This window comes from Physeter macrocephalus, chromosome 11 (genome assembly GCF_002837175.3).
Source record: "Physeter macrocephalus isolate SW-GA chromosome 11, ASM283717v5, whole genome shotgun sequence".
In the NCBI taxonomy this organism is placed as follows: Eukaryota; Metazoa; Chordata; class Mammalia; order Artiodactyla; family Physeteridae; genus Physeter; species Physeter macrocephalus.
The window spans coordinates 64,355,792-64,380,512 of NC_041224.1; the positions used below are offsets into that span (position 1 = coordinate 64,355,792).

The following is a 24,721-nucleotide window of genomic DNA, read 5'->3' on the forward strand; positions in this document are numbered from 1 at the left end:
ATCTATGTTCCTGAGCAGAGTTGGTATTTCTGCTGATCCTGGGCCTGTTTGCCCTCAGATCCATTCCTCACCCTTCCCTTCTCCACTGAGTATTGTGAGCAGCTGACCCTTACGGGCTTCATTCCTTCCCAGGCTCTGGTGTCAGCAGTTTCTGGCTGGGTTAGCAAGTGAGAGGAACTGGCAAGAGATTGGAGGGTAGGAAGTAGGAGAAGCCAGGGCTTTCCCCTCTTTCTCTCTGCTTTGGAAAGTTGGCGGAGTGGGGTGGTTTCGGGAAGCGTCTCTTTTGTTGCTCTGCCAGTCAGGCCATTCTGTTTTCAGCTTCCTCCAGGTAACTTCAGCCTTGGATACTGGTAGCAATACATTCCCTCCCTTTTTCCGTCAGCCTAGAGGTGGTAGTGACTTGTTCCCATGCTAACCTCTGATTTGCATCACTGTTCCCTGTTGGGCCTCTCATTTCTTCCCTCACCTGTTCACTGCATTGAAGTCCTTCTGTTCTAAATCCTCAAGTGGTTTCTGGGTTTCCTTGTTAGACCCTGTCTGATACAGAGCTCAAATCGATACTAGTAAAAATGTCTTCCATTTACATTCTTTTCAAGATTTGTTATATCTTTTGATGTCTCAAATAATATATTGAGGTAGAAAAGTGTTATAATTCCTATTATAACATGAGGAGATTAACATTTTATTGAATGATCACTTTCAGATTTTCCGTAATTTTCCAGTGAAAATTATAGGCATGAAAATGGAGGCCCAGAGACTTAAATAACTTGCTCTAAGTCCCATAGAAGTCTGGTACTGAATCAAGATTGGACTTCTGCATATAAAAATTTGATTTGCTGCCTGTCTTCTGGTCCTGGAAGAGATCCTTTACCAAAGAATAGTTCATTTACAATGTACTTACAAAAGCCTTAGTCATTTTAGAAAATTTTTCAACTAAAAATTCAAAGCACAATAATTTTCTGCTCAACATTCATATATCCAGGATGCTGTTCACTACCATTAACCAGTTTTATGTAAAGTTTTGAGTTTTGGTTATTTCTATGAGAATTTCGCACCTAGGGCAAATTACAGGGAGGAAGAATTCTTGTGATGTCATGTTTGTTCAGTTATGGAATTGTTTAAGATATGTCTTGTGCATCCTTAGAGGAAGAAAGAAAGAGGTGTCACAAAAGAGTGGAATGGGGGCAGGAGAAGAGAAGGGCAAGGGAATATTGTTGCCAGCCTTCTGCCCCCACTGCCTTGGTGATGACTGAAAGGCTTTACCTTGTCTTTATCTCATCAGCTGGCCACCTGACTTCCATGGTAATACACACTCGTACTAAAGTGTAACATGGGAGATGACCACCTTGCTCTGCTGTAAAATAGAGGCGGCTCTACTTTGCACTTACATGCCTCTCTTTTTTAGAGGACCTTTCAAATAGGTAATTCTCATAATACTTGTGAAAGCATATAAGAACCAGTAAGTATCCCTGTTTGTAGGGGGAATTGGAATGAGCAATGATTTGGAATACAAGAAATTCAACTTACACATTTACAGGTAAAATTCTAACTGTAAATTCAGAATTCATAGGGATTTCTGTGGTATCCAGAATTTCCTCATTTTTGAAAATGACTAATAATAATGATGATAAAATAACAGCAACAACAGTTAACGCTTCTTTAGGGGTTAGCGTGTACCAGACAGTACTTGAACCTCTTTATATGTATTGTCATTCAATCTTCACATCTCTGTGGGGTATTTTATCCCCTGGCTCTCTCCTATTTAAATGTGAGAAGAATATCACTGATAATGGAGATTTTATTATCATCTGTCCCTTCTGCCAGCACTCTCCGAACCTGCACCTCCCACCCCTGCCCTGATTATAAGCTCCCTGAAAGCTTATAACCAGTTTTGTTTGCTCTTGTATCCCCAGTGCCTGGCATGTGGTTGGTACTCAGTGAATATTTATTGAATGAATGAATGAGTCTCTATTTTTTTTTTTTTCCAGTACGCAGGCCTCTCACTGCTGTGGCCTCTCCCATTGCGGAGCGCAGGCTCAGCGGCCATGGCTCACGGGCCCAGCCGCTCCGTGGCATGTGGGATCTTCCCGGACCGGGGCACGAACCCGTTTCCCCTGCATCGTTAGGCGGACTCTCAACCACTGCGCCACCAGGGAAGCCCGAGTCTCTATTTTATAGATGAGGAAACTAAATTTCCCAAGACTACACAGTTAATAGGACAGTTATGGGGCACTGAAATGATTTATAAAGTCTTTGACGAGCCTAAAGTTCTTTTAGCTTTTAGACAAACTGTATCGTCAGGAGTGTGAAATGACTGTTAGGCACTTGAATTTGGTGGTGCTTTCCCTTCTTCTCAGCCCTAGTACTCCATTTCATGAGCCTCTGGGCTCTTGAGATACCTTACAAATTGAGCATTTTTTTCCTCCATTCTTCACCCATGGAACACAAAAAATGCCTCATTTTTTATTGTAAGATTGTAATAATAGGGAAGACTCAAATTTGCATTTTATAAATTTTCTTTTAGGTTGTGGAAACAATGATACTTAGTGATATTGTAAACTCAAAGGATTCAGTTGTCTCCTTCCCTTTACAGCAGGTGTCCCCAACCATTGGGCCATGGACCGGTAGCGGTCCGTGGCCCATTAGGAACTGGGCCTCGCAGCAGGAGGTGAGCTGTGGGCAAGCGAGTGAAGCTTCATCTGTATTTACAGCTGCTCCCCATCACTTGCATTACCGCCTGAGCTCCGCCTCCTGTCAGATCAGCGGTGGCATTATATTCTCATAGAAGCGGGAACCGCACTGTGAACTGCGCATACGAGGGATCTAGGTCGCGTGCTCCTTATGAGAATCTAATGCCCGATGATCTGACGTGGAGCTGAGGCGGTGAGGCTAGTGCTGGGAGCGGCTGCAAATACAGATTATCATGAGCAGAGAGGTTTGACTGCACAGAGACCATAATAAATCAATTGCTTGCAGACGCATATCAAAACCCTGTCAGTGAGTGGCAAGTGAAAACAAGCTCAGGGCTCCGACGGATTCTGCATTATGGCGAGTTGTATGATTATTTCATTATGTATTACAATGTAGTAATAATAGAAATAAAGTGCACAATAAATGTAATGTGCTTGAATCATACCGAAACGACCCCTGCACCCTATCCCCCCGGTTCTTGGAAAAATTGTCTTCCATGAAACTGGTCCCTGGTGCCAAAAAGGTTGGGGACTGCTGCTTTAGAGGGTAGGTAACATTGAGGTAGGCCATACAATTGAGACTTGATCCAAGATTACATGCACACCCACTCATATCCGTCTTGTTGTTTTGGTTTTTAAAACAGTATTTATTTAGTTAGTTATTTAATTTTGGCTGTGCCGGGTTTTAGTTGCGACACGTGGAATCTTCTTTGCAGCACGCGGGATCTTTTAGTTGCGGTTTGTGGGATCTTTAGTTGTGGCATGTGGACTTCTTAGTTGAGGTATGCATGCAGGATCTAGTTCCCTGACCAGGGATCGAACCCGGGCCCCCTGCACTGGGAGCGTGGAGTCTTACCCACTGGACCACCAGGGGAAGTCCCTCACATCCATCTTTAAGCTTGGTGATTTGTGTGGTCTTTAGTAGGAAATTTAATTCTGGAAGTGGTTAGTTAGGCAGAACATGAATGGCTAATATCTGATGATTGTTGGGGCTTGGGGGAAGAGAAGGAAGTAGACAAAAGTCATTGAAGAATCTCACATAGGCCCTTGCTGACTAGAAGAAGGGTGGTCTCAGTCAGAGAATGTGGGTAATCAGAAGATGAAGAGTTAGTTGATTAACATTTATCTTTTTTTTCTTTCTTCCAGTATATAAAATCATATACATACTTTCTGTCATAATTTCACTTCACAGATTCTGTTGCTGTTCCCTATTCTTGGGAAAGAGTAAGCAGCATTCTTAATTTTTATGTTCCTGCAATGTTAATTCTGGGTCACAGTAAGCTTTTTTTCCTTCCTGTCATACTGTGGACATATAAGTCTTGGGTTTTCCGTTGATATATCACCTAAGGTTCTGGAACAGAATGATTACAAATCATTTCCCTTTCTTCCCCTGCTGTACCCTTTCTTTTACATTTTTAAAAATCAGGGAGTACCCTGGTGGTCCAGTGGTTAAGACTCCACGCTGCCACTGCAGGGGGTGCGGGTTCCATCCCTGGTCAGGGACTAAGATCCAACGTGCTGCGTGGTGTGGCCAACAAAAACAACAAAAAGAAAATGATCATTAAAACAAAACAAAACAGGGATTACAAGCATATATTAAAATGCATTAAAAAATACAAACACCTGTGTACTTACAGGCCAGATTTAATAAATAAATACACTTAGCCATGTATACTTTAGAGCTTTTAATTTTTTTGATAAATAAAGCATTTAACAGTTGAAATCTCCTTTTTATTGCTTCCTAATTCTACTCTTCCCTCTTTCTTCCTTGAGGTCACCACTGTTCTGAGGTTGGTGTGAATACTTGTCATCCTTTTTACCATAGAAAAATAATTTCTTAATATATTTTTACCTGTATTTTAATTGAATTCAAAGGGATAGTAACTCAGGGTTTCTGTATCATGAATCATTTTCAGTGGCTCAAATATTTTTCTCCTTGTTGACTTCTCATTCCTGGGCAACAGTATAATGTTTCACATTTGAGCTATTGCTAAGACTGTGTTTAGCTATTTCTGGTCCTCTGATCTATCAGATGTGATATTAACTATGGTATGTATATTTTGTTAGTAACACTCCTGAAATATCCTTTGGAAAGTCATCTTATTCACGTTCTAAAACCAGGGAGAGAGAGAGAGGAAAAGAGGGAAAGAATGATTCTGTTTTTCTCTTCAGGCAAGTTATCAGTTGAGAAACCGACATTATAAATGACCAAAACTGAACAGAAGTATATATTCAATGTGTAATAGTAGGACAGGTATCTCTTAATTTAATAATCCACACATTTTTGATGCACTGTATTCTTATGATCAGCAGCATGAAGAATTTAACGTGATATTACAGTATGCTTGTGGTTAGTTGAGGACAGTGCTCAAGGAGAAAACCTAATAACAATGACTATGTTGTTTGTTTTGTCAAAATATGCTACCCAGCTCCAGAGTTTCCTATTTTGGAGAAGCAGAACTGGTTGATACATCTCCACTATATCCGGAAGGATTATGAAGCATGCAAGGTGAGAGGCCAATGGTAGAGAACACGAGAGGCAGGCTTTGGTTAGGCAGCTAACTGTGTCTGTCACTCAGAGTTTGTGTGACAGTTTAGCTCTCACTAAAAATGTATGAAATCTCATTTCTCTGCATTTTGTGTATTGGTTAGCTTTTGCTATGATATTGCTGCTTAAGAAACAACCTCAAAATGTCAGTGGCCTCTAACAACAGATACTTATTACTCATGGGCCTTCAGATTGGCTGTAGGTTGGCTGGGTTTGACCACAGGCTGTGGGTCAGATTCAAGTGTGCTCCATGTGTCTTCTCATTTCAAGACCAGGCTGAAGGAGCAGCCACTGGCTGGGACTTGTTGGTCTCATGGTGGAGAGCAGATGTTCAATATGGCATAGTATTTAACTGTTTGATCTCTGGATAGGTGAAAAATGGTATTTCATTGAGTTTTATAATTCTCTTATTATGGTGAGCTTGGTCCTTTATATATTTTAAAACCATTTGTATTTTCTCTAAACTGTATCTTTGGTAACTTACTATATACGTTACATACTTGCTGGCAGAGAATAGTATCATCATGCAAAATATATCCCTGGTATTCTCGTTTTTTGGCATTCGGAGCTTTGTAATGCTTTTAAGGTTGTAGTTTTATACCTGTGACATTTGTACCTATGACAATGTAAAGAACTAGCAATGTTCCAGTATGAATCTTGAAAGATTTTTTTTTCATCTGTGATATTATCCTTTTCTTATTTCCCTTTTCCTTTATTGACCACTTTCTCTGTTCCCTTTTTTTGGCTTCTCTTCTTTTGCTTTTTTCTTAAGAGTTGGGGCTATTTCTAGGTTCTGTCCTTGACTCCTTTCTCTGCTCATTCCATACACTTCTTCCTGATCTTAGAGATACGTACTGAATGCTTCCCAGGCATTTCAAATTCATCTTTTCTGTAGCTGAATTTATCTTCTTCTTTCCAAACCTATTCCTTCTCCAGTTCCCTGTCTCGGGGATAGGTACCATCATTCACCCAGCTCTCTGTGTCAGAATCCTCTGACCCACTTTCCCTAATATAATATAGATAATCATCAAGTCCTGGAGATCCTTCTCTTACTATCTCAACACATTGTCCACCCCCCCCCCCACCCCACGCCTTAGTTAATCCCTGTCATTTTTATTTAAATTAACCAGAGTTCTTATGCCAACATTGCCTCTAATCTTGCCTCCTTTCCATCTATTTCCACAACATTCCAAAAATGGAGCAAATAGAATCTGGTTACTTCCCACTTAAAATTTATCACGATTTTCCCATTGCTCTCGACCTTTTTTAGCATGGCGTCTGAAGCCCTTCTCTCTCTGACTCTCTGGGCCACCTCGGCTTTTCCTCCATCCCTTGCTAACACAGGATTTGAAACTGTTTACCCTGGAAAGCCTTCCCTGATTCTTCAGGTTAGAATCAGGTGATTGCCCTCTCAGCTGTATAGCTCCCTGGTCTTAGCCCATCATAGGACAAAGGTAGAGCCTGTACTTTGCTCATCAGAGAGCTCCTAGCATCTATAATGGTGCATGGAAATCTTTTCATAGTTTTCTTAGCCTGCCTAGTTAGAGTGTAGATAGGAGTTGGCGAACTTTTTCTGTAAGGGGCCAGATGGTAAATATTTTAGGCTTTGCAGGCCACAGATAGTCTGTGTCTCATGTACTTCATCTTCTCTTATTTTTTAATAACCCTTTAAAAATAAAAAAACCACTCTTAGCTTGAGACCTGTACAAAAATAGGCTGTGTGGGTCGGATTTGGCCTGTGGGCTGTACTTTGCTGACCCCTGTTCTAGAATAAGCAATCATAACAAGAGTTGAAATTTTTTAAAAAATCCGAATGAACTACTTTATTAGTCATCATTAGTATTGTAGATTTCTTACATGTATTCCTTGTCCATGTTTACCTTTTCTTAAAAACACTTGAAGACACTTAACCACTACTCCGAAGTATTGTTTCTTTCTTTTTCAGGATGTTATCAAAGAACAGCTTCAGGAGACTCAGGGGTTATGTGAATATGCTATCTATGTCCAAGGTAAGACATATATTTCTTCTCTTCTTGCCAGAGTGCACACTCTGCGTAGGTTCTGGAAAAAGATCAAACAACTTACGAAATCCTTAAATTCAAGTAAATGTTCCACAGATCTCTTATTCAATATTACTGTTTTTTGAAATCAGTACATGATTATTGTGCTGGATTTGACCTCAGAAACGACTAGTTCTCTTAAAAAAACTTGCTACTATCCTTCACCCCTATTCTAGTTTCCAGCTAGTGTTTTTCAGAACAGTTGTTAGGGTCCCTGTCTCATGCAGCAGTTTCAGGTCCAGAAGAGGCTTTTGGAAGGGTTCCTTCTAGTCAAGCGAAAAGAGATGAGGAAAAGCTTGGGGATTTTTTGTAACGTGAGTCGGGATGAAGGGAAGAAGCCTAGAGGTATACAGGATAAAACAGAATAACTGAAATTCATCAGAAATCAAGTATAGGAACCACTGACTGGAATTTTACTCTGTAGTGCCCAAAGTAGCATCCTTAGTTTTCCCAGGAACTATCTTTTTGACTCTTTGATGTAAGTGAATGGTTTTGTTGACCACTCATTGCATTTGTAGTCTTCAGATTAATATATAATTTTCTGACATAATTGGTAAGATATTGACATATCTAGGACATCATGGCAAATAATGCTCTTTTTTAAAAAAATAAATTATTTGTTTTTATTTTTGGCTATGTTGGGTCGTTGTTGCTGTGTGCGGGCTTTCTGTAGTTGTGGCGAGCAGGGGCTACTCTTCGTTGTGGTGCGCGGGCTTCTCATTGCGGTGGCTTCTCTTGTTGCGGAGCACGGGCTCTAGGCGTGCGGGCTTCAGTAGTTGTGGTGCGTGGGCTCAGTAGTTGTGGCTTGCAGGCTCTTGAGAGCAGGCTCAATAGTTGTGGCGCACGGGCATAGTTGCTCCGCGGCGGCATGTGGGATCTTCCCGGGCCAAGGCTCGAACCCGTGTCCCGTGCATTGGCAGGTAGATTCTTAACTACTGCACCACCAGGGAAGCCCAAATAATGCTCTTTTATTCCCAATATCACAAGTTCCAGACTTATAGTGCCTGATAGTAGTTAAGCATGTAAATTCTTCTGAAAAATGATTGATTCTGATTGGTTGCTATACTGAAAACCAAGTCTGAAATATTACTGCATTCTTTGCCAGCATCTCCTTGGTGGACTTGAGTTATTGATTGCACTTGCCCCATTTGGGTGTACTCTCTGAAAACTATCAGGTGGATGTCGGAATTATCATGATAAATAGAGCATCTGATGAGGAGCTGTAAGAATGTTCTTATAGTGAAGAGTTTGTGGGATAATTTACAAGGCACCCAGTTATCTGCGTGGTGGAAGCTGGGAGTGGAGGAATAATAGGTAGATTCCAGACACCTTAAAAAAAAGGTTTTAGCTCATCAACAACTTTGCTGCTTGTTTCAATCCATCTGAAGTCATATCTGATTGTATTAGAGACACAATTATCGAAAGGATTTCTTTGATACGATTTCCTACCTCCCTCTTCTCCAGTTTTTCAGATGTCAGGCTCCATTCTTCCTAGAACATGATTTTATTTTCTGTGTTTTCTCTTTCTTGGCAGCATTGATATTTCGCCTGGAAGGAAATATCCAAGAATCCCTAGAACTCTTTCAGACGTGTGCCGTTCTCAGCCCTCAGTCTGCTGATAACCTCAAGCAGGTGGCCAGATCTTTGTGAGTATTGGCAGCCTGGAGGCCCTAGGGCACTGACAGAGAACAGTGTAAAGTGCACTCTCAGGCTGGAGCTGCTTCTGGCAGCCGGATAAATAGAGGGAGGGTTGCTTAATGGGTATAGTAGATTCACTTTGAAGAGTGTGGATTAATTTTGAAATTTGAGAAAATGAGATAACTAGTATAAAGGAACTGAGTATTTCAAACACTGTATATTCTAGTTTGATGGGGGAACACCAATAATGTTTCTCATATAAATAGGAACATTTTGTGCCTCAAGTACCCTAATCCTATTGGCAGCCCATGGAATTTTTCTCACCTACTGTTCCAACACTTAGCATAATACTAGATACACAGTAGGTTTTTAGTAAGTGTTTGTTGAGTGAATGCCCTGAAGGTTCCTGGAGGCAGGCAACCTCCATTGTCTTTATCAGCTGTTAAGTACTAATAGCTTTACTACTCCAGAGTAGTAAAGTGTTCTGTGGAGTTCCCACTCTCACTTTCTTACCTACATTGTCATTCATAACCTGCACTGTCTTTGCATAGAGGCTGATTTTCCCCTGTGTCTCCAGAATGATGATCCAGTATCAAGGAAAGAGACTTAGTTTGGGAGAGAAGGGCCTGTCCCTAATAGATCATGATGGAATATTGTGGCAGTTTTTGTTTAACATGGTAATTACTTTGGCTTGTTTCTTTTTTGGTCTACGTTTGTAGTACACTGTAGAAAATAAATTACAGAAGACTTTCACTAAAATTGGTGTAGAATGGGCCCAGGGCCTTGGAACCAACTCTGTCCCTAGCAAGAGAGCTTCTGCTGTTGGTGTGCAGCAGCCTCACTGGCTAAACCAGCACAGCCAGCTTACAGGGAAGAGGCTTCCCAAATGCTCTGCTGGCTGGAGCATGAGTCAGATGTGGGACTAGTGGGGTTATAGTCCCGTAAAAGCTTTGCGTTAATAGTCACAGAAAATGTGTTTCTTCCCCAGATTTCTTTTGGGAAAACATAAAGCTGCCACTGAAGTATATAATGAAGCAGCTAAACTTAACCAGAAAGATTGGGTAAGTAGGGAACTTTGTTATTAGTGACATGCTAATGGTTCCATTTATCATATGGCTATCTTTTGTTATGATTACTGAATTCTTACACGCCAAAACTGTTTTTATTTTATCCTCACACTTGATCGATGATTTGGCTGGGTATAAGATCAAAAATCACGTTTCCTCGTAACTCGGCAGACATTGCTGCCTAGTTTTCTGGCTGTCAGTGTTGTTGATGAGCCGTCTGTTACCAGTCTGACTCTTGTTGATAACCCCACTTTCCTCTCTAGAAGCTTTGAGGATTTTCTATATTGGAGTTCTGAAATGTCAGTAATAGTTGTCTAGATGTGTTTCTTTTCTCTTTTATCCCCCTTATCTGTGGACGTTCAGTTGGCTCTTTCACTTTGAAGACCCTTGCCTTTCTTTGGGTCAGCAAGTTGTTTTTTTTTTTTTGAGTAGTTCTTTGATTATTTTTTCCTCTCTATTGTCTCTTTTTATCAGTTAGGGACTGTGTGTAACTGCAACAAAACATTTTACTAAACATTGGCTTTATAAATTAGTTTATTTTTTTCTTATGAAACAAGAAATCCGGGTAAGTAGTTGCCGACATTGATTTGGTGGTCCAGCGATGTCAATGCTGAGGCTTTTTCTTCATGATTACCAGATGACTGCTGCAGCTCTAACATCACATCATCATTCTAGGTAGGGAGAAAGAGGAAGCAACAAAGAGAAAAGGACATAACCTTCATCAAAGAAGTATAATTTTCCCAGAAATCCCCAACCGACTTTCCCTTACATCACACCAACTAACCCTTTTGTAAGGAAGGTTGGGAAATATATTGTCACTCTAAACAAAATTAGGGTTCTGTTGGTAAGTTAAACAGAGAGAGTGAATGTTAGGTAAATAACTAGCAGCATTTGCCACACTGTTTTCTACTCTGTCAGACGTGTTCTGTACCTGTTCTACTTGTCTCCTGACTTGCTTCTCATATTTTCTACCTCCTTGTCTTTGCTGTACATTCAGAGACATTTCCTCAGTCTTGTCTTCCAGATCATCACTTGTTTTTAGCTATATTCACATTCTGTTATTTAGCCTACCTGTTCAATATTTTTTATTTCAGTAATTATATTTTTAATTTCTAAGAACTTTGTCTTTTCTTGCAGCAGCCTCTCCATGTCTCTGACCCTTTGAAGTTCTGTTCTGCTTTCCACAATTATCTTTTTCTTCCTCTGTTTTGGTTCTTCTTTTTCATGCTATTGGTTTTTTTCAAAATACCTGATGATTCTTAGAAAGACATATCTAAGAGTGAAGGATTAGACTGATTAGTAGAAAGAGCTAGCATGGGTTTTCCCTGCAGTTCTTATGGCACTATCATTATTATTATTTTTAAAAAATATTTATTTTTTCATTTGGTTGCACTGGGTCTTAGTTGCAGCATGCAGGCTCCTTAGTTGCAGCACGTGGCCTCCTTAGTTGTGGCATGCAAACTCTTAGTTGCGGCATGCACGTGGGGTCTAGTTCCCTGACCAGGGATCAAACCCCAGCTCCCTGCATTGGGAGTGTGGAGTCTTAACCACTGTGCCACCAGGGAAGTCCCACAGCACTATTATTTTTGTCATTCACTTTTCTTCTGCAGGTCTAAAGACTGAGATGTTTAAGTCTTTATGCCATTGAGTATTTTATAGCCAAAGGCCAAAGTAAAGCTACAGATAAAGGAAAATTGAGTTGCCGTTTCATTCACTTGGTCCTTCTTTCAACAAATGAACGTCTATGTGCCAGGCACTGGGCTGCAGATGCAAAGATGGATTGGTGGTTTATGGGACAATCAACTAGAATAGGAAATACAGGAAGGAAGACGAGCAAGTTTTGGGAGAGGGTGATGATAACAAATCAGAGTTAAGTCCTGTCTTTTAGAAGATTATGGACATGATGAATTGTACCTTCTGGTAGGGTATCTAAATTGAGATGTATCCAATACATGGCCAGATATAGAAATCTGAAACTCAAGTATTCTGGGCTACAGATACACATTTTGGAGTCAACAACTTAAAGGTGATAATTAAAACAATGAAATTGGATGAGCTCACTCTGCAGTAAACCGAGGATGGAATCCTGGAAAAAACAGTTTGAAGGGCTGAGCTGAAGAGAAAATGAGCCCATAGCTGGAGACAGAGAGGAAGTGAGACAGGAGAGCTCAGGGACAGGACAGGGGGAATGGAGAATGTCTTTCAGTTTGTCCAGTTGGTTGAAAGAGCTCATTTGGTATTACTGACTCACCTGGGATAACCAGTCCATTGGTGCCCGTAGAGGTGGTCATTCCCCAAACAGCCAGTCTCTGCCCTACATGCTTCATGAGTGCCTGTGGCCTGCAGCAAACCTTGTAGCCCTACTTTCTTCGACTCATCAGGGTATTCCACAGTCTGGCCGCAGCAGGGGAATAGTAATTCCTCCCACCATGATCTCATCTGACTTGTGGAACAGCTGTTAAGTAGGGAGAATTTCCCGTATTGATAGATGAGGAAGCTGAGGCTTTGGGAGATGGAGGGACTTGCTGAAGGGCACACAGTGAGGTAGTGGCAGAACAAGAGCCAGAATTCAGGCCTAGAATCTAGGATTCCTCACTTTAGGCCTGTGATCTTTCCACTGTACCAATTGCCCTTGCAGGATGTCTGCTGCATCTTCTCACCCCATGAAAGACAGGATTTAACTCTGATTTGTTCTAGTTTCCTTTTCAAATTTCAAAAATTTTCTTGGTTGCCAGTTTGTTTAAAGCATATTGCTACTGCTTTCTCAAATAATATCTTTGAGAAATGATTTTAAAAGGTTATGGGTTAGTTACCTTCCAGTACATTTAAAGGACAAGTAGGGCTACATTTCTCCTCTCCAGCTCCCTGTGTATATTTTTATAGGGTGATGAAGTAGAAGGTATACAAGTTTTTTTTTTTTTTGCGGTACGCGGGCCTCTCACTGCTGTGGCCTCTCCCGTTGCGGAGCACAGGCTCCGGACGCACAGGCTCAGTGGCCATGGCTCATGGGCCCAGCCGCTCCGCGGCATGTGGGATCTTCCTGGACCGGGGCACGAACCCGTGTCCCCTGCATCGGCAGGCGGATTCTCAACCACTGCGCCACCAGGGAAGCCCAAGTTTTATTTTTTTTTAATTTTTTTTTTTTGGCTGAGCTGGTTGCTTCGTTGCTGCTTGTGGGATTTCTCTAGTTGTGGTGAGCGGGGGCTACTCTTTGTTGTGGTGCGTGGGCTTCTCATTGCGGTGGCTTCTTTTGTTGTGGAGCACGGGCTCTAGGCGCGCAGGTTTCAGTAATTGCAGCATGTGGGCTCAGCATGTGGGCCCCAGAGCACGCAGGCTTCAGTAGTTGTGGCACATGGGCTCAGTAGTTGTGGCTTGTGGGCTCTAGAACACGGGCTCAGTGGTTGTGGCGCACGGGCTTAGCTGCCCTGCGGCATGTGGGATCTTTCCGGACCAGGGATCGAACCCCTGTCCCCTGCATTGGCAGGCGGATTCTTAACCACTGGACCACCAGGGAAGTCTGGTATACAAGTTTTAGAGACAGGCCTGAGTTCAAATCCCAGTGCTTTGCAATGTGTGGAAATTATTTGGATTATGATTTTTAAAAAATAAATGTATGTATGTATGCATGCATGCATGCATGCATGCATGCTGCGCCGGGTCTTAGTTGCGGTACGTGGGATCTTCGTTGCTGCATGTGGACTCTTAGTTGCAGCATGCATGTGGGATCTAGTTCCCTGACCAGGGATCGAACCCTTGCCCCCTGCATTGGGAGTGCCGAGTCTTACCCACTGGACCACCAGGGAAGTCCCTGGATTGTGACTGAAGAAAAAGAAAATTTTTTGTAATGTGAGACATTCATCAGAAATTTGAACATGATTCAGTATCAGCAGTTACTAATTTTTTTTCAAGTATGATAATGGTATTGTGGGTAGCTTAAAAAAAAAGAGATCTTATCCTTTAGAAATACATACTGAAATATTTGTGGATAAAATGTGATACTATCTGGTATTTGCTTACAAAAGTAGTGGGAGAGATGGGGGGCTATGGATTGGAAGATTGTTGGAGCAGGATGATGAGTACATGGTGATTCTGTCTACATTTATATATGGTTGAAATTCTTTAAGATTTAGAACTAAGAAAAAAATATCCCAGTGCTGATACTTTTTGTCGTAAGTTAGGCAAACTACTTAACTTCTCTGAGCTTCCATTTTCTTACCTCTGAAAGCAGAATTGTTATACTTATGTTGCAGATTTGCTGGGAAAATTAATGTAATGTATATGAAAAACATCTGGCATAGAATCACTGATTGCTATTTTGTTGTTGTTATGTTAGGGAACTTGGAAAACATTAAACCAGTTGTTGTCTCTGAGCCCTATAAGGTTCATGTTTCTTCCGAGAGGGACACTTCTGGGTCTGAATGTGCTTCTCCACCTCCCCACTACTAACAAGATGGTCCTTACTGTTTCCCAGGAGCAGTTTTCTCACCCTTGCATTTTCCTTTCTCTAAAGCTGCCTTAAATAAAGGGAGGTTTAATATAAGGGAGTTAGAGAGATTTTACAGAACACAAGGTCAGGAAATATAGATTGGTCTTGCAGTGAACTAGAACTGCAAAGATGTCAGCAACCAAGGTAGCTTCTCTGCATTTCTGCTTGATTTATTTTCTTTCTGTAGATCAGAGGTTGGCAAATTTTTTTTTGTAAAGAGCAGGTTAGTAAATATTTTAAGCTTTGTGGATTTATACAGTCTTTGTTGCAACTACTTGACTCTGAAGTTCTAGTGTGAAAGAGCTGTAGACAATACATAACAAGCGGTCGTGGCTGTGTTCCAATACAACTTGATTTGCAGAAAAAGGCAGAGGATGGATTTGGCCCGTGGGCCAGAGTTTGCTGACCTGTGCTGTATAGTCTTCTGAAGATCGGCTCTAGTTACATCTATGTATTCCATCCTAGTGGCCTCCAGATGGCGCTGTCAGTCCCCAAGTCCATACCACCTAGTGAATTCCTAGATTCCTAGGAAAAGGACTCTGAGTGACATACACACACACCTCCTTAGGGCTGGAGAAGGGGCTGTGGTAGTCTCTTCTGAGAAGAGGGGACAAAGGGTTTGTTCAGTGAGCAGCTCTTAGAGGAAAAAAGGTGTAGGAATGGGCTGGGCATGCACCCCAAGGTACTAAATAGACCCAGGAAGATCACTGGTTTATTCTGCTTTTATCTCCTATAATCTGTTTAAGATTCAAGTAAAAAATTAACCATAGTGCATGTTTTTTTTGTTTTTTTGTTTTTTTGTTTTTTTTTTTGTGGTATGCGGGCCTCCCTCTGTTGTGGCTTCTCCCGTTGCGGAGCACAGGCTCCGGACGCGCAGGCTCAGCGGCCATGGCTCACGGGCCAGCCGCTCCGCAACATGTGGGATCTTCCCGGACCGGGGCACGAACCCGTGTGCCCTGCATCGGCAGGCGGACGCGCAACCACTGCGCCACCAGGGAAGCCCCATAGTGCATGTTTTAAAGTTTAAATTTTGCCAAGGAATAATAATCTCTAGACACCTGTTGTTTCACTCTAATAGTTACTGTGGAACTTAGTAAGTTGTTTTCCTTTCTTTTGTGTGTAGGAGATCTGTCATAACCTAGGAGTTTGCTACATTTACCTGAAACAGTTGGACAAGGTAATTTATAGAAATGGTGGTGGTGGCTGAGCGGTTGGCTGGGGATTTCACTGAGGGTACACTTGTTACAGAGGTGCCATTGCTCATTTTGTATTATTCCTACTGCTTGCCGAGATTTTTAGAAGTAAAAATTGAAACTGCCATATACATTTATCCCCATTTTTATTCTCGTTTGTCACTATTCTACTGTTTTTTGTTTTTCTGCTTTTAACAAGAAAGTGACAAATTCTAGAAATATTATTAGGGAATGGCAATCTAATTGATTTCTTCCTCTCTTCTTATTTTCCACCCCCTAGTTTAATTTTCCAGAATGGAAACACAAATGTTTAATAAAACTTAGATATCAAAAAGTGGACCTGTAAGTCTTAAAAGTGTAATTGAGACCTTGTGAGCTATATTATGCTCCACTGGCAACTGATTTTAGTTTTATGGCTCACGGGCCCAGCCGCTCCGCGGCATGTGGGATCTTCCCGGACCGGGGCGCGAACCCGTGTCCCCTGCATCAGCAGGCGGACTCTCAACCACTGCGCCACCAGGGAAGCCCTGGAAATGCATTTTTAATCTTAAATAGATTTGATTTCGGAGAATTTGTTTTTAAGGTTATTTTCCGTGTGAGATTTTTATGTTTCATTTGTATATTTTATTGTGATTAGGCTGTAGTGCCTAAGGCTCTTACATCAGATAAAACATTTGTGCTTACCCTGGTACTCAGATAAGGGGAAAAAAATATATATCTTAATTGAGGGATAGACCAAATTATTATAGAGAACTCTAAAAGTTAATGATAGTGGGGTTGGGTAAAGTTTCCTTCATAAAGCTCCCACTTAGTGATTATGAAGTTTTATTCTCCTTTTTCCAGTGCTGACAGGACTGAGAATCTGAATTAGTTGATACCCATTTGACAGTGTTTAATATATATCAATTTGTAAACTGATGCAACCTAATCAATCCCTCAGGGGTATGAAAAAAAACCTGTACATCAGCAGTTGAGGTATGAGAATAACCTTTGTTCCTGTGAGATATATAAAAATAAATAATACCTGTATCTATGTAAATAAAACATACATATTTAATGGGTCCCTTAGGTTTTCTGGGCAGATCTAGATCTTCAGTGTTACATATTTGGTTAGGAGCTTTCTCTCTTCAGAGGATATTTCAAGTAAGTACATATCTATTCACAGGATTATTCTGAGCTCAGGGAGAGGTGGAATTGGTTTTTGGTCAGACCTGTATGGAGGAGAAGTATTATATTTAGATTTTACTATAAAGCCTAAAGGCTAAGCAAATACAGTACTTGGCATTTATAGAAATACTTGTTGAATCAGTGAAGGACTAAACGAAGCCCTTTTCGTCATCTACGAGGACATAAGCTCTTGCGTTAGTTCTTGTATACTAGTACCTAGAGCAACAGGCACTCGATGAATACTTGTTGAATGAATAAATGAGGATTCATTCATTCATCAAAATATTGGCGAAGAAAATGAGGTCCACCCTGGGGAAGGGTGTGCAGTTGGTCAGCGGTGCAGCTGGGGTCGAGTTTGGGGCAGACCATGATATCCCTTCTGACTTATGAAATATGAGTCATGGGTGTGAGTATCAAAAAGCAGAAAACACTCAAAAAGTTTAATCATCTGTACAAGCCTCCCAAGTGGCTCTAGAGGCAGACACTCCATGTTGCTAGCTGTCCTATGAGCAAGCACGGTTTGGGTATGTTTTAGTTTTTTGGGTAGTGGGGCATTTGCTGAAATGTGATATTCCTACATTAGTATAGCAGGAGCTCTGTCTTTACATTAGCCGTACAAGGTCATTGTCCTTTCATGGTAGTGATCTGGTTCTCTTTACTCTGTTCATCTTGTTAGGCACAAGACCAGTTGCACAATGCCCTACATCTTAACAGGCATGATCTGACTTACATAATGCTGGGCAAGATCCACTTGCTGGAGGGAGACTTGGACAAGGCCATCGAAATCTATAAGAAAGCAGTGGAGTAAGTGTGTCTGTTCCTTTAGAGCAGCGAGAAACTAAAACAAAAATGGGAGCAAACATGAACTCCCAAGTCTAAGAGAGAACACGTGTGATTGGTTACACATTGTGAGTTGTAGGAGCCAGAGTAACTGTTAAGCTAAGGTTTAGAGCTCCCGATTGCTTAAATAAGGATGACAGACATGTTTCTTTCTCACCCATCAGTGTGGCTGGTCTAGCCTAGCTGGGCAGCTTTGCTCCACAAGATCAATCTGGGATCCAGGTTCCTTCCATGTTCCTTCCTCATCATTCCTTAGGTTGTTGCCTTCACCTGCATGGTTGCAGCTGACTTACTGTAGCATCTGTGCTCCAGGCTGTGGTCGGGGGAGGTGGTATAGGAAGCAAAGTACTGAATAAATAGGAAGTTGCACACATCATTCCTGCTGACATTCTATGGTTTGAAATTAGTGAGGTGGCCACATCTAGCTGCAAGGGAGGTGGGCAGATGTGCTTAGGAGGAAGGAGAGAGCAGATTTTGGAGTCAGCTGGCAGTCTGCCATTGTGGTTTTAAACTTTTAAGATCTTTTGTTTCAGGATATTAGGGAGAGAAATCTCCTGATGGAGTAATAAAGATCTGGCCTTATTAGCCTGAGACCAATATCATGCTTTTGAAAAATATCATTAGGGTCAGCCAAACCCCCCTTGAAAACATAACTGACAGGCTTTCCCAGTGTGGTGTTCTGCGTTTCTTTTCTAGGGACACATGCTATCTTGTCTTTTCTGTCTGGGGTCTTGTGTTTGTTTAAAGTGGGAGAGCTGTAGCAAAATGCTTTAGTGTCTCATTTGTTTGGTCAGTTAATAGAATGCCTCATCTGTGGTTTAAGGCCACAAAGTCTATTATTCCTGATAATCAGACTTTGAACTAAACTTAGATTTCTATTAATTTGTTAATTACCTTTGTCTTCTACCATGATAGTAACTTTTCTGGTTATATTAGTCACAACACTGCTTTTGGAATTTTCTTCAACCATATTTTATATCTGAAAAGACATAAAAATCCTTTAGTTTGTTAAGCTACAAAAGAGACTTCTGTCATCAAGAGGCTAAGTTTATATGGACAAGTAGGAAGGAGGCCATGTAGCGTATGTTAACGTCTTTTTGGTGCTGGGTGGAAGCTTTGATCCCTGACCCCTGCATTCTATAAGTTGGCTCTTTGAGCTTATTAGCTCACATAAATTACATTAGCTCACACATTCTTCTAGTCGCTGGCCAAGGACTTAAGTCACTGAAATTCTCAAAGGAGAAAAGAGGTCAGCTGAGCATTTGGAGCCTCACTGAGATTATAGAAACCATTGTTTATGACCCGCAGCTTTGGAGAGAGTAGTCATGTTTTGGTGGGGGGATGGACACCCACCAGAATCATGGAAGTTACTTACTTGCTTTGGGTGAGGAAGTGATCAGGATGGGTATTTATGGCAGAAAGTGAAGGGTGAATACTCAGTTGAACTGAGTAAGCTCTGTCTGGCCAGCTCAGGCCTCCCCGGGCTGGGGCTTTGGCCCCTGTGGTTCTGGTCTCCCCAGAGGTAACCAGCACCCTACCTCATTCCTTAGAAACAGGAGACACTGTTCTTCACCTTCTGTCATTTTCACTGTTGAAGCAGTCTGGTGATCCTGTAGTCAGATCATGTGAGCTCAGTGTTGCTTTCGTTTTGTGACAAGACAAATATCATTGAGGGATTGGAAAGGCAGATAATCTTTTACTTAAGCCGGTGTTTACTCCACAAAGCCAACAGCTAATTCTTTCCTAGAGCGGGTATGTTGTCTTCCTTCTTTAGTTTGGCTGTTTAGTATGGCTTTTTGTTTAATGTGGAGAGCAGAGCACTAGGGGCCTTGGGATCCTAAATTACATGGGAAATTATGCTGGCTGGCATTGAGTGCAGTGAGAACAGGAAAAAAAAAAAATCTCACAAGAGGGAAAGGGCTAAAAGCGTGTGTGTTCTAGACTGACTTGGTTTATAGGGCATTATTCTTGAATTCTATCAGTGTAATCAAGACAGTGGCACAAAATATTCCATAGGTTCTTTCTAAGGACTTTGGTCCTGTGAAAGGAGTCTGGGTTCCAAGTCCCATTCTTTCTTGCTGAGCAATCCTCCCTGTAGCCAGGGTTGAGGTGACCTACTTTGGAAGGAAATTCCCAAATCCCTTTGAGAGTTCCTGCGGGGAGTGGGAGGCGCAGTGGTGTCCCACGTAGTGCACAGGGGTGAGTTACTATGTGGGTATCTTAGTGTCTCTCATACACATCTTGTGTCCCTCTGAGCATCTCTGTGTTGCAGGTTCTCACCAGAAAATACGGAACTTCTCACAACTTTAGGATTACTCTACCTCCAGGTAAGAGGAATTCTTTACTCCTCCACGCATTGACGTTAGAAGTGCTTTTGGGTTTGTGTGTGTTGTGGTTTTCCTGCATTTTTACTTTAACACAACTTACTAAAGGTCATAAGAAGGACATGAACTTTACTCTCTGCATCTGATATTCTTTGTCTGCTAAAGGAATTAATTTTCAGCATTCAAATCAGAAGCAAATAAATCTGTTTGAGCCTAGTGCAATTATCATTCTTATCCAACCAATGCAAGAACACATATGAGAAATAACTGGGGTCAGAGGGGCTGGCATTTTGTGGTGGAAGGAGAAGCTGTGGTACCGCTAGGGCTTTGGGGCAAAGGCCATTTCTGTTATTCCTTCTCCCAGCCACGTCCTCTAGAAAAGAGAGAAGGGAAAAAAGCATTGTCTAGAATAAAAAGTCTCCTCTCCCCTCCGCATTCCCGAGTGTGGGTGGGCTTCTCTTGGCCCCATCGCTGTTCTGTGTCTGCCTGAGGCCCCGGGGCCCAGGGATCCCTCAGGGCTTCTTTCCTGCCCCACACACCCCGTCGACGCCCCAGGTTCCCCTCTTAGCTGGTCCTGCCTCCAGCCCTGCCTCTGTGGTGGCCTTTTCGTCTGTTTCAGTTTTCTTTCAAAGGAGCTTAACCCTGGGCCTTCCGGGGCTCTGGCTTGGGAGGCTGGCCCCAGGAGAGATGCGGTGAACCAGCCCATTTCCTGCCAAGAGGCCTTGGGTGGAACAGCGCTAGTGTGGCAGAGGCCGTTCCTGGCAAACAGCTACTTTGACCTTATCAGGAGACAAATCAACGAAACAGGAGGGAAAACAAACGTGGGGATCTTAATTTCCTTTTTTAAGAGTCCGTATCTGTAGCTCTTTTTCTGTCCGAAGAACCCGGAAAAGTCAGGGTCTGTCTGATGAGGGTGTGGTTGGCCAGTCTCCTTAACTACGGTCCCCCCCACCCCCCGATGTAATTCTCTGGCTTTTGCTTTTTCCCAAGCTCGGCATTTACCAGAAGGCATTTGAACATCTTGGAAATGCACTGACTTATGACCCCACCAACTACAAGGTATTGCAGGCTGTCAAACCCCAGAGCCTTCACACAGATGGTCCCACCACTCCTGGAGGTGATCTGGCCCTAGAAAGCGTTCTGTATATCTGAGAAAGTACTTTTTCCTTAGAGAAGTTATAAATAAACATGGCTCTCATTTGAAAATACTGTGAAGCATCAGTGCTCTGCTTCTTATCTTCTAAAAGAGCACATTTGTTATATTGGGCCTGTTAACTTATGCAGAAAGCAAAACTGTAGTGCTGGTAAAGTTTTATGTTACTTAGGAAATTGGCAGAGCCTCTGTAACTACTGTCAGAAATAAATCTGCTGAAATGACTTGATTCCTGATGAATCTGAGATTACAACTCTTGTCCAGATACGACTTTGGGGACGAGGAGATCATCATGTGGATATGTATCATTGAGGGAGATGCAGCAAAACCGGCTGTTTGTTAACAGTACAGACTGAGTCCTATCTTGGAAGTCGTATTAGCCACACTTAACACCCCACCTTAACCCTTTTCCTTAGAGACATGAAAAGCTTGATCCGTGAAGCCTAAGGCTGACTCACCCTCTGCCCTGTGGCAGAAGGAGCTGCACCTTTAGTGGCCAAAGACAGGTGTACCTGAGTTGTCTAGAGCACTTGGTGTACCAAGTAGGGGCTGTAGGGAACAGATTAAAGGTGCTTTTTACTCACAGGGCCCTGATACTCTGAAATAGTGACTTCCCTGGCCACCAGTAGGAAAAAAATAAGCTGGGTAAAGTCAGTGAGTTTTCTGTATTATGCCAAAGAGAGCCAGTGTGGGGTGCAGGAGTGAGTGTTCCTCGTGAGCGTTTGTTCCAATAGCTTGGATACAGTGTATAGGTCCCTGGAAGAAGCTTTTCAGTCCCACCAGTGCTGATGGGCCTGCTGAGTATCTAGACTCAGGAAGGCTACTTCACTGCAACAGCCTTTTGGGAATGACTGAATTACCAACTTTCCATATCCCATGTTTTCAGGCCATCTTGGCAGCAGGCAGCATGATGCAGACCCATGGGGACTTTGATGTTGCCCTCACCAAATACAGAGTTGTAGCTTGTGCTGTTCCAGAAAGTCCTCCACTCTGGAATAACATTGGAATGTGTTTTTTTGGCAAGAAGAAATACGTGGCAGTGAGTGTCTCCTCATTTTCCTGGTTTGTGTTCAGTTACTGGTTCTGCCAGCTTGCCCCAGCCTCTCACCGAGTGCCTGCTCTCTCCTCCAGGCTATCAGCTGCCTGAAACGAGCCAACTACTTGGCACCCTTCGATTGGAAGATTCTGTATAATTTGGGCCTTGTCCACTTGACTATGCAGCAGTATGCATCAGCCTTCCATTTTCTCAGTGCAGCCATCAACTTCCAGCCAAAGATGGGGGAGCTCTACATGCTCTTGGCTGGTAAGAGACATTTGTGTGAAGAACCCCTTTCGCAGTCTGTACTCAGGGAAAAATGAATTTGAATCATAGGCCAGTGGTTAAATGTCCCATAGAAGCCATTCCCTTGCAGATGCCATAGGAATCTGGATTACTGTCCTAGAGTTTGAAGAAATATGAAAGAAAAAGATGACAAAGCACCTTGTTGCTCCTCACTTAGGGGAATTTCACTCAGAGACCAGCAGGTTCAATCAGGTTCGTCTCTAGTTCATCTTTTAACAGTGCTTTTCCCGTGACAGTTCATATATTGAATCCAGCCAAGCTCCAGTTATCATCAGGTGTTAAGATCTTGGGCTTTAGGTAGGGTCCTGCCTCTACTACTTACTAGCTATATCTCATAGGGTTGATGAGAGGATTACATGATTAGACACAATGAATGTTAACTACTGGTTTTATTGTCATTATATAATTAGTCTATTATTGTTGTTGCTAGTACAGTATAAAAGTACTGACTAAATATTCTTTCTGGGGGATATTTCTCCTTATACTAAAGTTAAGAAATGTATACCTAAAAGCAGTTTCCATGTTCTCATTGACAGTAGTCTTCAGGTGTCTTTGGGGTTTTTTGTTTGTTTATTTGTTTTTTTTGGTCATTACTGTGAGGTTCTGATTTATAAGAGAAAGGGTGCAAAAGCAAATTGAGTGGTGGTTACTTGGGGGCTGTCTGAATACAAAGATAGCCCAGTCATAATGGGATACAGGAATGTACACAAATAGCTGTACTGTAGGGCATAAGCAGCAATTCTAACTTCACAAAGTAAAGATGGTCTTCACACTGAGTTGTGGAAAGATAAGCTGGAATTCAGTAGCACAGAATGGCTGAGAAGTCCCTGAGTAAAGGCATGCAGCCATGAAACTGCAGGAGGTACCAGGCCATCAGTGGGCAATAGTGTTGTAGAACGTGGTGGGAGATGAGTCAGGAGAGGTAGTCTGGTGTCAGAGTATGGAGGACCATTGAGTACAGCACAGGGACTGTACACTCGATCCCAGAGGCTCTGTTTTTCCCAACTGTGTTCCTAGATCTCCTCTTGTGTCTGGTAGAAGTAGATGAACAGCTGGGCAGGTGGAGCGGGCAGGGCTTCCAGAGCAGCTCTGCTGTTGTTTGTGTTATAGGTCAGGCTTTCAGAAAATACTGATTTAAAAAGGGAGAGTGTTCTGTTGCTAAACAAAAGTTTAAAGGTACGGTTACGGGTGCTGGAGAGCAGTGAGCATGTGAGCATTCCTGAGTAGGCCAGTGACGCAGTCAGATTTGTCTCAGTCAGCGAGATACCTGGCAGCCTGCGCTGTGGCAAGCGAGACAGCGCCCTCGGGGAACAAAACGGAAGGCCTGACACGACTAAACCAGGGCAGTGTCACCAAAGAAGCTGTAAAAAAAAAATGGAATTTATGGAACCCGGCCGCTGACTAACTGTGGAGAGGGGGCCGTTGAACAAGATGATACCTGGAATCCAAGCTGAGTGGCTGCACAGTCGGTGGTGCCAGGAGCTGGGCGGGCACAGCAGGAGTTAGTTAGGTTTGGCGGCTGAAGGAACTGCCGTCTTGAAACATTGCCTGTGTTTTCTCTGCTGGGCTCTTCAGCCACCGCACTCACTTTCTTTGTTGCAGTGGCTCTGACCAATCTGGAAGATACAGAGAACGCCAGGAGAGCCTACACAGAAGCAGTCCGCCTGGATAAGTAAGCCGCCCGTCGGGAACGCCGCTGGGAGGGCTGGGTGCTGCAGAGCCGTGAGGTGGCGCCACGGCCCCGGCGTTGCCGAGCCAGCCCAGCTGCTTGCTCCCCGTGCCTCTGTGCACAGCGGGCCTCCGTGCTGAAGGATGTAGCTCCTGAGCACAAAGTGGCTCAGCAGGACCCGATAATGACTCTTTCTGAGAAAGCGTTTCCAGCCCTTAGTAGTCAGGAGGCCAGAGAAAGTGGGAGCTGTCAGTGGGCTTGGGTTGTTGATAGCTGTGGGCTCGCTGGAATGTCACATGGGGCTCTGGGCTCAGTTTAAGATAAACTTGACTCTCCTGGGATTTACTCCACTGGCCTCTGTTAGGCAGCAGGGTAGGGACCTGTTTTTCGTCTCTTTTGAGGGCCGAGATGTCAGGCTTGGTCCCAGTACCTGCTTTGCTGGTTGGGCAGTTAATTCCCTGATTCTTCTCCAAAGGTCCACACAACACGTGTGTGCCCCACCTTGCTGTGGAGTGGAGCTGTCTGTACTTAGCCAGTTTTGTTT

General features: G+C 42.8%; 1 protein-coding gene and 1 long non-coding RNA gene across 8 annotated transcripts in view; one reads left to right on the forward strand and one right to left on the reverse strand.

Annotated features, from left to right (window-relative positions):
* BBS4 (Bardet-Biedl syndrome 4) overlaps positions 1 to 24,721 on the forward strand; it is a 75,114-nt gene that overhangs the window by 48,089 nt on the left and 2,304 nt on the right. For 3 of the 6 annotated variants that reach the window (XM_007122105.4, XM_007122106.4, XM_028495025.2), the window contains exons 3-13: positions 5,120 to 5,199; positions 7,184 to 7,247; positions 8,833 to 8,944; positions 9,925 to 9,997; positions 15,613 to 15,666; positions 17,526 to 17,653; positions 19,962 to 20,016; positions 21,004 to 21,072; positions 22,053 to 22,205; positions 22,298 to 22,469; positions 24,111 to 24,180. In XM_007122105.4, coding sequence (XP_007122167.1) covers positions 5,120 to 5,199; positions 7,184 to 7,247; positions 8,833 to 8,944; positions 9,925 to 9,997; positions 15,613 to 15,666; positions 17,526 to 17,653; positions 19,962 to 20,016; positions 21,004 to 21,072; positions 22,053 to 22,205; positions 22,298 to 22,469; positions 24,111 to 24,180 — 1,030 coding nt within the window. Of the gene's footprint in view, positions 1 to 4,390; positions 4,481 to 5,119; positions 5,200 to 7,183; positions 7,248 to 8,832; positions 8,945 to 9,924; positions 9,998 to 15,612; positions 15,667 to 16,134; positions 16,826 to 17,525; positions 17,654 to 19,961; positions 20,017 to 21,003; positions 21,073 to 22,052; positions 22,206 to 22,297; positions 22,470 to 24,110; positions 24,181 to 24,721 lie in introns of those variants that run through there. The other 3 variants (XM_028495024.2, XM_028495023.2, XM_007122107.4) reach the window with 3 other exon arrangements.
* On the reverse strand, positions 10,526 to 24,720 carry LOC102995236 (uncharacterized). 2 transcript variants are annotated; one of them, XR_003681655.2, is made up of 5 exons: positions 23,947 to 24,720; positions 18,584 to 18,668; positions 17,847 to 18,002; positions 17,580 to 17,635; positions 10,526 to 10,674 (listed from the first exon to the last, which is right to left on the reverse strand). It is a non-coding gene; the product is annotated as an uncharacterized lncRNA (long non-coding RNA). The 2 variants fall into 2 exon arrangements; XR_448780.3 differs by lacking the exon at positions 23,947 to 24,720 and having other exon boundaries at positions 18,584 to 19,955.